Genomic DNA, 11,369 nt, shown 5'->3' with positions numbered 1-11,369 from the left:
GAAGACATTTCACGATATTCGATTATTGTTTTTTCGTAGTAGTGGACAGAGTTAGACTTGCTCCATGTGGAGACGTAGGAACCATCGAATGTCGTATCGCATTTGTCCACCTTGAATACGGGAAACGATCTTCCGCCTCATCCGGCCTTCCACGCTGTGCATTCTGATGGACTTCTTCGCATTCGGAAAGAAAGTTAAGTGGTGTGTGGCCGGCATAAAATCATAGTTGACCGTTGGTGCGCTAACGATTTCGATGACCGCCGGAACGTGCTTCCCGCTGCTGCAGCTGAGCACCGGACACAGATGGTCGGGAAACGGGAATCCGAACGAATCGGTGAATGAATTTTCGTCGAATGATTCGCTAACTTCTGGGCGTGGAATGCCTTGGCGACTCGTCTGCCGAAGGGAACAGCATCTGTTTTCACGTTTTTCCGCGTAGAATTTTAGATTTGCAAAGATCGCCCTTTCCAAACAACTGTTTTCACACACATTCCGAAGCAGGGCAGCTGATGTCTAACAAAACTATCATCGCTTCGGGAAGTGTGAATATATCGCGAAAACGTGTTAATCAGGGCTGCGGAGCATCTGGCCCGTCGGACACACTCTAATCGAGATTCATTTTCCGGCTTCAGAGACACGGCGAACCAAGGACAATAAAATACTCCCCTTGACGCAGATGACAATCTGTGGCGGCGTGGCATCCAATGTGCCGGACGCGATAAGGGAAATCGATGGTGAGAACATTGAGCACAACATAATTATGATGGGCACGCTCAAGGCAAGTGCGCCCGATATGGCAAATGGGCCAGTGAAACAACAAAAATGGAAACAGTAAAAGTGAAGTACTTGGGGCGAAAAACGCCTTGCCACCTGGAGAATGTTGTTCCGGCGGAGGAGGAAGCATCTCGAATCATAGCTCAGGACAACCGGAATCCGGGGATACTCGGGGGGGTGGAAGCTCCGTGCCAGGAATCGATGCTTCGATTCCTTAGCGATTCCTTAGAGGTTAGAATTAACCGTGCGAAAACGATGCTTCGCATACGACAGAAAGGGTTTGCAAAGACTTCTTTCCGGTTGTCAGTTTCGTTACGAAATTTGACACATCAAATGCAATTACGGTGCTGAAATGCAGAAATTAAAGTGTGAACAGCCAAAAGCATCTCGAAGTAAATGGTTGACTCGGGCGCTTAATTAGACGGGCAAATGCTATTGCCGCACATCAAAGTAGTCGCCTTCGCAGCGCGCGCTGCGGTATTGCATACGTTGCAGGCGTTTATGGCTGCCCTGGGGAATTGAGCACGATGGCGGTTGATCAAAGAGATGAGGATGGTTGGTGAGGTCCTTAGTGAAAGGAGGAGTGAACTCAATACGTGAGGTTATCGTGCCACGCTGCTCACGAAGACACCGATCTGCGAAGGCGTGGCGATGCTTCCTGTGAGCCTGAAACATGTGGACCCTCGTACGTGCCGTGATTGAAAGTTTCGAATCAAAGCGCGCGCGATAAGTGTTCCATTGGAACGATCTTCTCAAGCACCTTCTCGTGCGCGAAGGTTGCGTGTTGAAGAGGCGTACGGTGGCAAGGAATTTAATGTGTAGTTTAATTGAATGAAGTTTATTGTTATTGACACGATACAGGGTGTTTCAGGTTGTGTTAACGTTACACTCTACAAGAAAACGTCTCCATAACACGAATAAGAACATTTCCTTGACAAAGTGTATTCTTTCAACGGCATTTGAAAGCATTTTTTTTAATTTCTGAATGGCACCGGTTGAATTTACCTCGAGAAGAACCCCGAGACGGGGCTTTCGGATGTTTGCTAGGCAAATACGGCACTGTTTCGATTTTGGTTTTTTATTATTTTATACAAATACCATCGTATGCTGGCGGTGTGTGAGTGTCTGCATTGTTATTATTGTAACGTTTCTTCTACCTTCACCCTTCTACTATATTGTGTTTTTTTTTCTTTACAGTGTGTTCCGTATCTCGGCGAGCCGAAGCCGAATAACATCGCTGCCGCCAAACCACTTACACAGTTTGTGTTTTGTTGCCATCTAATTGGTTGCCCTATGATCGATGACAAGTTCAATTGGAATGCAATTCCATTTCATTGCGTTCGAATTGGTACGGTGCGAGGGCGAACACAATATGTAACACCCGTCCGTTTTAAATAGTGTTCCTGGTTTAAAAATATGTTTCCCTAAGTTGAACGCTTGCGTACCTCGGTTACGAAACCTTTTAAAATTTTACCGTTAAAATCTAAACCCGCGTGGCGGAAAAATGAACGCTCGAATGCGACGCGATGAGGTTAACTAAACACGGGAACTGCTTCGCGGCACGCAGTATTAATTTGTTGCTCCGTAAAGCTGCGCCTAGTCTCGATAGTCGCGATATTTTAATTCCATTCCGGCCTAAAATGATTCACTTCAAATGCCCTAAACCTAAATGCCCGCGGAGAGCACCAAACTTTTGCACACACCCAAACCAACACGCATTAGACATCCTCTCCACCACCAGGTAACGTGCAATAAATCTGTCCTACCGCGGCCTGGCGCTGCTTAACCACTTATCAACTTTACGCGGACTTAGACGGTACGCTTTGGGGTCACAAAACAGAAAGGAAGAAAACGGGTAAAAGTCGAAACAACCAGGACTGGGACCAGGACTCCCAGTTTCCGCCATCGTTTCGCGGGCGCGCGCGCGTTCCGGGAGAGACAGCTCTAAAAGGGGTTTTCCAGTTCCCACGTTTTCTGATCACTTCCGGATTCCGCAACGGATGTGCGCCGTCGCGTCCTGTTCATTTTGATTATCTTTAGATTTGTTTGCTTTGCCTTGTTTGCAGGTTTCTCTGCCGCTTTGTTTGCACATCGTTCAAAACCCGAAGCCGAAGCCAACTGAAATCTTTCTATCATCTTCCGCCGCCGCCACTAATCCGTCGGTCGGTCCCGGGGTGCACCGTGGTTCCGACAATATTTTCTTTTTCCGGCGGCCATCTTTGGCGCGCCAAATTGCGCGTCAAGTGAATGCCGAAAAACAGCCGGGCACGAAACAACATTCCTTGGGGCGGGGGTTGAGGGCCGGAGGGGTCATTCCCAGGCAGGCAGGCAGGGTGGTTCTTGGATTTTCGTGGAAATTGTGTGCACACTAAAGTGAAATTGATGGAAGTAAAAAAGCGCGCTCCGAGAAAACGGAATTGAAAAAAAAACAAACATTGCGTCCGGGACGCGGAAACCGGCGGCCCCATTTTTGATTAGTCTAGCCGAAGCGGAATTAAAATCAAAAGCCAAGCGGCAAGGGGCCAGCGTGGCGGGCTCCGGTTGGAGTCGCCGGAGCCGCTGTCAGAAAAATATCGCTAAATTCCACGGCTAAAAACCGGTGGCTTAGTCCCGGTCCAAAAAACCCGCGGCAGCGGCGCAACACGAACGCCACGCCTGGGTGTCCCATCTTCGGAAGGCGCGTGCCAAGCTGGTTATGTTAATCATTAATTTACTTCCTCGCGCTTACACGGGCCCCAATGCCCGGGCCTCGGCGCACGATAGTGGGCTGATGAAATTTATCATGATAATTAATTATGGCCCGACTTTCGCCAGTCAGCCGCAGAGCGACTCCAGAGGGCGGCTCCAGTAAGGTGAGACGTCACGCTCACGCCGCGCCGAGTGAGTGAATATTTTGATAAATTTAATTCGCCGATTCAACGGACCGGGACGCAGCGAACGAAAAAATGCACGTGTGTTCCGTGAAGTTTCTGGCGGCCTCGGAATTCATTAGCACCGCCCGCGCACACAGAAAAAAGGGCGCCTGCCGGGAAGGGGGCGGTTGATGAATTGCGAAAACTGCGCCACGGAACTTTAGGTATGCCGGCGAGCAATGCGGGTGCCAGATCCCGTGCGGAGCAGGACCCTTACTCAGGGAACGGCCCACCGGGAGCGAAGGCCTGGCATGTTCCGGCGGCGGCGGTCACCGACCCAGGGCGCAGAAAGTTGCAAACTGTTTATCATTGTTGCTGACTCGAACGGAATGTGGCCATTTTTGTAAAATTTTATTCCAAATCCGATGAGTTCCGAGCCCAAATGAAGTGTGGCGATGATCGTGAAAACAAATCGCACCAATATCGGGCCCCGTGGCATAAATCGCTGATTACTGTCCAGCGCAATCGGCTTCTCAAATAGAATGCTAACTTATTATTATACGACTCATCCGAGTTTCGGTCCACATTCCAAACCCCTCGGCACAGTTCAGGATCAAAGCACAACTTTAAGGTTACACCAACAACTGGCAGGGCGACGATAGACGATAGCGACTAATGTTGCTTTACGGTTACGACACTCTCCCTTGATGGTTATGGCGCTGTCGGCAGGCCGTTTAGCAGCCCTTTCGGCCCGACTCTCCGAAGGAACCGCTTTGCGACGCAACCGCGACTCCGTTATCTTATCCAATAAACGAACTAATAAATATGCTGCCTACCGGAAAACGCCGTTCCGGGCCTATATCGATCGCCGAGTTCCTAGCGCTGCCGGGCCAGGATAATGCAGCCCACCCTCGTGTGAGTGTCGCTTTCGGGGCTTTCCTCATTGAATGTTAGTGATTTCGCCCGGGTGGTTCGCAAGGATTCCCTTAACATGGCCACTCTTGTTTGTTGCGTTCGGTGCCATAAAAATAGATCATAATTTGCATCACGGAATGCTTTATTGCGCGCGGAAGCGTGTCGCCGAATATCGCCAAATTGCATTGCAACTTCGTGCCACCCAAAACCGGGTCCTAAAATACGCATAAATCAAGCCCCCCAAGCGGGACTCGGCCTGTTGGATCGATGGCGTGGCGTCCGTCCGCCAATAGTCGCTATTTTCACGGTAACATTATTGTTAACCGGTGTGTTTGTCTGGAGTGGTCGTGATTTATGTAACACTTGCGGCACAACGATGTGGCACCGCCCGAAACAATAGTTTAGCGACCGCGTAATGGAAAATCTCATGAAAATAAAATCCTACACCGAGCGCCGTTTTTCGAAATCGATGAGAGTTGGTTTTGCCCGAAGGCTTACTATGGTGACGGCGACGTCGAGACACATTTGCCTCGGGGCTCACCGAGCAAAGTAACCTCCGAATATTTCAACAACGTAGGGGTTGCGTAGGAATGAACTAGTAAAAAATTGCTTTAACCGAATGGAACCACCGCACACCGTACACAACCCGTTAGAACCGAATATTTTGCGTTACCATGGCGCAGAGCGCGTGCCGGAGGAGAGTTTCCGGTTTCCATGCTCCTTCGGTGCAGTTTCCTGGTTACCTGGATCGAAACTGCGTGCGTTTGATGTTCTTTCAATCGGTAACGTTTTTGCTGCTGTCAAAAATGCTGTCAGTTTCGAATTCGTTGGTTTGTAAAAAACTTCTCCCGTTCCGCCACCATCCATCGGATTGCCACGGGCTACGGAAACCTTGCGCTCGTCATCCTGGGGCCTGGTGCCCGAAAAGCCGTTCGCAGTGCCGGCACTCAGTTGTAAAATTATAAGCCCATCACGACTGTCATCATCTGGAGGTGGGCAGGAACAGGCTTTTCACGAGCCTGTTGCGCCCAAAACGGGGAGAGGGCGTCCTTTACGACGTGGTTTGGCCTGGCTAACCGGCGGAACATGAGCATCATTAATCTCGCACGCCCGCTCGCCGAAACGCTGACGGCTTCGGAACCGAACGTCGGAACGCGTCAGCGATGATTTTTCCCGAACGACGTCGTCGCGTGCGCTGGAGGAAACTGGGAATGATGGGACCGGGTTTACGAGGAGTGTTACCCCGCCCCAAAGGAAAGGGTTTTATGTACAAAATCCGGGGTTTGCCGTCAATAAACTTGCGGGGCATGGTGTCGAACTGTAGGAGTCCTTATAACCTCAACTTATTTCGTGTCCGCTTCCGAGCCCGCTCCTGAGGTTTAATAACTAATAACATCCTGCACTCGCTCCACGGCTCCCGCGGAAGCCCTCCAACTCTGTCACACTGTACACACACACACACACGCACTCGGAGCACTTCTCGCCGGAGCACTGTGGAACTCTATTTACAGTCGGGTCAGTTCACCCTCTCTCTACCTCTGTCGCTCTCTCTGCTCACTCGGGTGGCTTAGGTTCGCTTTTTCAGGATGCTTTTCGGGGTGAAGGGCTGTGAAACCGGGTAGGCCGCCGCTGCCGCCGTCGGTGGCGGGGTCGGTCGGCCCTCGGTCAGGCTGGCGCAGGTGCCCTGCGATATGCTACTTATTGTGACCGCGGCGCCGCCGTTGCTCGCCTCGGTGTGGTGGCTGGGGGTGGCTGTGAGGCTGGTGGCCGCCGCCAGTTCACCGAGAGACGGCCTTCGGTCGCCGCCGCCGTTCAGCTCAATCAGCGGCGTGCCCGCTGCTAGCAGCAGTCCGTCCGCTCCGCGTCGGACTGCCGCCTGGTCCGTTCGTTAATCGAACCGCTCGATGTCGGCGGCCCCGGCCAACTTGCCGGGGGGCGGCGGCGGTGGCGGGATGCGCATCTCGTCGATGGTGCAGACCCGCTCGTTGTACGGGAACTTGAAGTTAATCTCGCTGCCCGACGTTACGACCGTCGTGTCGGTCGTGTGCTTCTCTAGGATGGTGTCTAGTGGCGAGTGGCGAGAGAAGGCGGGCAGTAATGAGTGTGGTGTGGTATGCCGACCCAATCTAGGCCACTAGGATAGGATAGGTACCTCGTTTGTCCTCGTGCGTGTAGTACCGGGCCCGGTGCCGCGAGAGGCAGAGCGCCGTCGACACGACCACGATGCTGAGCAGGATGAGCAGGATCAGCCCGAAGAACGCCAGTATGCTGACGCTACCCGCTGCGAAAGGGAAAGGCGGAAGGAAAGTGGTGCTTTAACACTCTGTCGGGGGCGCCACGACCAGACCGGGAACTCACCTTGCTCGAGAAAGTTGTGCGACGTGCTGGCCGCATCGTGATCCTCGTCCACTATCACCTGCATGCAGTCCTCGACTCCGTCCCGGTCGAGCCCGTCAATCCGTACCTCACGCAACCGTTCCGGCAGAAAGCACCGGGGCACCTCCTGCCACGGCAGACCATCCGGTAGAAGCTGGTGGGGCGAAAAAGGAAAGCAAACAAGACTCAGACTTCCTGTTGGGGGGCGCGGCGAGTCTCGGTGGGGCCCGTACCTTCTTGGCCTTCACAATCAACGGTCCCATGTGGCACCAGTCGCAGATGAGCGGATTGTTTTCCAGCTTGACGTCCGCGATTCGCGACAGCTGGGCCGCGTATCGCTCCGGGATGCCGTTCAGTTGGTTTCGGGACAGGTCCAGGAACTGCGGAAGGCGAAACAATCGGTTTAGAGTACGGTACGGGGTGCCTTTTGTGTGTGACGAAGGAAGCGAATTGTTGCCGATCTCATCCGATTACCGCGATCGATGCCAGCCCAAATATTGGGATTTTTCCAATACGAATGGAATTCACGGTGCTGTACGAACATAAATCGAACATACTGCAGACCGGGCCCAAACCGGAATGGCTTTTTGGTGGGCAAAAAAAAAACGGGCGTTCCGGAATGCACCGGGAGAGTAACAATCACGCCAAGGCCAACATCAGTAAATCATGGATTCGGTGGCGCACACGAAGTGCAACCGAGTGGCGAAAATAGTAGATTTGATTCTGGAGCCACCCGGAGAACCCAATCCACGAGAACGGCTTCTTGGAAGCCCGGTCCTGGAAGCTCGGTGCATACAACGGCAGGGCCAGGTGCAGGTGCGCCAAGCGGGGCTTCCGGTGGTGGGCCGGAAATGAACACCCGCAGTGGCGCCCGCCAGCATTGGGCCACGATCTCACCGACGGTGAAGGTTTGCGGATGAGCGATGGGTTTTCCATCGATTCCAATTTGCCTGTTCGTTACGAATATGCATGTTGCCAGGTTGATTTGCCGTGCCAGAGTGTTTGCTAATGCCCTGCCGTCTGCAGTGGCGCTGTAGACCAAGAGAGCTTTTCCCATTTCGCTAGTTCTTGTTACTTGACGAAAGGAAACTGTTTCTTTACAAATATGCATTCCGTATCGACGGGTGTTGGGATTTACGGAGTCCCCGGGCTAGCGCCGACAGCCGGCTAGTCTGGAGGGACAATATGTACCTTTTTTGGCGTAGGATATTTCATTTCGAAATTAAAAATGGGCCGGATATGATACACCTGCCTCGGATCTGCTTACCTTTAGGTGCGCCAACGGTTCGATGATTTGTATCGTGATGTTATCTATGTGATTCCCAGATAAATTGAGCGCCGTCAGCCGCTTGAAGGCAGAGAACAGGTTCAATGGTAGTGAACCCATATCGGCGACGAACAGGGAGGAAATGTTCTTCACAGTCTGGCGGAAACGAAACGAAACGGTCATTAGTAAAGCACGGATCGCGTACGCAGGTCCGGAAGATAACCGTCCCGGCCGGCCGGCCGGCTTCGAATGAAAGTTTCACCACTTTCGGTTCGGAACGCATCGTCCGGGCAAAGGTTAATTCATAAATAATGAGCCTGGGCTTATCGCCGCCCGATGGAAACGTCGTGTCCCCTCGTGTCCCCTCACCTGTATCGTTTCTTCCATTTCGCCCAGATCCAACTGCAGATTGCCGCTGATGTTGAGTGTCTGGAGGTTGCGCAGCGGCCGCAAGCATTCCGGCTCGATGTGGGACAGTTTGTTGTACGAGACGTCGAGATAGGTGAGGTTGGCCAGGTTTTCGAACGCCCGGTCCGCTATCTTTGCCAGCCGGTTCCGGGAAATGTCTGGAAGCGAGGAAACGTGACGCTAATTATGTTGGACACGAGATTAAACGCAGGGCCGTGGCCCAAACGGCGCGTGCTTGATGGCCGCTGGCATTCATTTGAAGTTTGATCCAGCCCCGTTAAGGTTGATGTCCTTACCCAGGTAGCTGAGCCCTTTCTGGTGGATGAACAGTTTGTCGACGATAACCGACAGCTGGTTCCCGTCCAGGCTTAGCTTACGCAAATGCCGGAGATCCTTGAACTCTTCCTTGTCCAGAAATTTAAACTGTTTGGGCGAGAAACGGGCGTAATGTTGCAAAACCCATCGAATGATTAAAAGCACTCATTAAGCCCCCTTGAAAGGGGCCTGCTGATTACCTGATTTTGCCCGAGATCGAGCTCCGTCAGGTGGGATAGTATGTTGTAGATCTGTGGATTCACGTTGGACAGACGACACCCGCGAACTTTGAATACTTTCAGGTCCTGCAACGAATGGCAAAAAAGAGCACCCGAAAATCAGCAGCGGTTTAGATAGTCGCACCTTTTCTGGCTCCTCACCTGCACATCCTTGAACACTTCCGGGTCCAGCTCCTCGATTGAGTTCATACTCAGATCAAGATACTTCAACTTGGCCAGGTGTAGAAACAGCCTCGTGTTGATGTTGCCTATGGAACAGTCTATCATGTGGAGTATTTTTATTTCCTGCAAAGTGGCCACAAAACATCCGAATCCTGTTAGTTCTGTTGACCCACAGCCGGTCTAAAACCTACCTTAAGATGGGCAAACGAGCCACTGGCGATCCGGTCGATCCGGTTGCGCGAAATATCCAGCTCGATCAGATTGTCCTGGCCCCGGAAGCTCTTCGCCGACAGCTGAGTGATGTTGTTGCGGGACAGATCGATCGTTTTCAGCCTCACCAAACCCCAGAACGAACTATCGCCGACCGATGGCACGTTGGAGTCAATGACGCGCAGCACCTCCAGCTTGTTGAAGAACTGAAACGTTGTCCCCACGACCACCGGATGGCGTGAGTTGGCGATTATCAGCACCTCCAGGTTGGGGTCGAAGTTGGCCACTGGCGGTGTTATCCACTCGACTGTGGAGCGACAGAGAGAAGGAGAGAGTCACTCACTTTGATCAGACATTAACGCCAAAAACAACGTTCCCCGACCGGCTCTGGCCACAATTGCCGATGCTGCATTGCGTTATGACTAAAGTGCAAGTTAATTTGCCAAATGAAAAGCAAACTATCTTCGGTCGACTCGTGCTGGCGACATTTCTCTACGAGTTCCCTGCGGCCTTGTCGTTGCGGTATTTATCGGATCGAAGACACACCAGGACCCCCCTCAGGGAGACCACTGCACTGGTGCTCAACAACTTCAAACGCACACTTTTGATCACTTCGTTCGACCGGAAAGTACTGGACCGCACGGAAACGTACGTCTTCCGAAGCGAAGCCAATTAACCTGCATCATGCTCACCTTTGTTGCAAATCGCCCTGTATCGTCCCTTTTCATCAAGATCACAGTGACAGTCGTCCGGACACAGGCGGGCCAGGGTCGATCTGGTTAGGGCCAGCAGTGCCACGAAGACGAGCACGACGGTGCGGCTGGATATGGTGAGATGCATTGTGTCTGTGAACGGGAGAGAGACAGGAAGACAGGGCGTGGTTAGTGAATGAAGCGATAGTGGTTAGTGTATAACCGCAACGACGAAGAAAGCGATCACTCGAGTAGTAAATTAAATGCACATCTTCGTCGGTGATAATATGTGCCAGGGGTGTCCTTTTGCAACCCAATTTTCACATCGTGTCACACGCATTTACTCGTTATCGATTTGGGGAGTGTGTCTTCATTTCTTTTCGGCCAATTCTGCGACAGCAACATGAATAATGTATTGGCATGATCAGCATGTTTAAGATTGGTATCGAAGTCATTTCAACGCCGGTTTTGTAACCCTGCTCAGTTGAACCACAACCGCAATCCTTTCAAAACTAAATGAGGGAAAATGGCGAGCACAACTGTGATCGATTGGGTATCGAAGCATTTTATTTAACACAACGAATACTTCCGGAGAGCAGAGATATTATTGCAGTAAATAATAGCTTCAACAAAAATAGTGATGCAGAATAACGAGTTTTGCTTTACACAACACGGTCACCATATTTTTATTGCGGCCACCATCCATAACGGCTTCCAACGTGTTGGTCAATGTTTGACTTAGCTGCGTCACCCGAAGTGATTTGTGCGTGCGCGGCCGAAAGGTCAAACAAATAGTCGAAAGTGTAAATATGCAAACACGTACCGCAACGACCCGATTTATGCCACACTTTCTCTGTGTTGTGTGTTCCCCCCCCCCCCCACTCGGAGCACAGACAACGGCCCGCCACCGATGGAGGCGCCTGGTAGTCACTGTTCACTAATATTATTTTCCACTCAGCCGGGGAACCAACCCGGAAATCGATACGCTGCTGCCACGAATTAGCGCAGCACGGATGAAGCGGAACGGAGCAAATAAAATGAGATAACATAAAGTGAAATGAATTGGATCTGTCAAACGATGCGGTGCGGTGGACAAAAAAGGATCGCCGCTCCAAGGCATGGCAAAAAACGTCGAATGGTTGCATATGTTTTTCGGGGG

General features: G+C 51.8%; 1 protein-coding gene across 1 annotated transcript; it reads right to left on the bottom strand.

Annotated features, from left to right (window-relative positions):
- Nucleotides 1-6,429: 6,429 nt before the first annotated feature.
- Nucleotides 6,430-10,358, bottom strand: LOC128274071 (insulin-like growth factor-binding protein complex acid labile subunit). Its single transcript, XM_053012157.1, has 11 exons — nucleotides 10,211-10,358; nucleotides 9,500-9,825; nucleotides 9,288-9,431; nucleotides 9,108-9,212; nucleotides 8,889-9,015; nucleotides 8,554-8,750; nucleotides 8,185-8,340; nucleotides 7,151-7,297; nucleotides 6,900-7,071; nucleotides 6,694-6,822; nucleotides 6,430-6,605 (listed from the first exon to the last, which is right to left on the bottom strand). Exons 1-11 carry the CDS (start codon nucleotides 10,356-10,358, stop codon nucleotides 6,430-6,432), a joined length of 1,827 nt encoding a protein of 608 aa, XP_052868117.1.
- Nucleotides 10,359-11,369: the final 1,011 nt, after the last annotated feature.

This window comes from Anopheles cruzii, chromosome 3 (assembly GCF_943734635.1).
Source record: "Anopheles cruzii chromosome 3, idAnoCruzAS_RS32_06, whole genome shotgun sequence".
In the NCBI taxonomy this organism is placed as follows: Eukaryota; Metazoa; Arthropoda; class Insecta; order Diptera; family Culicidae; genus Anopheles; species Anopheles cruzii.
Note: the sequence above shows the minus strand (reverse complement) of the source record. Positions and strands in the feature narration are given on the sequence as shown.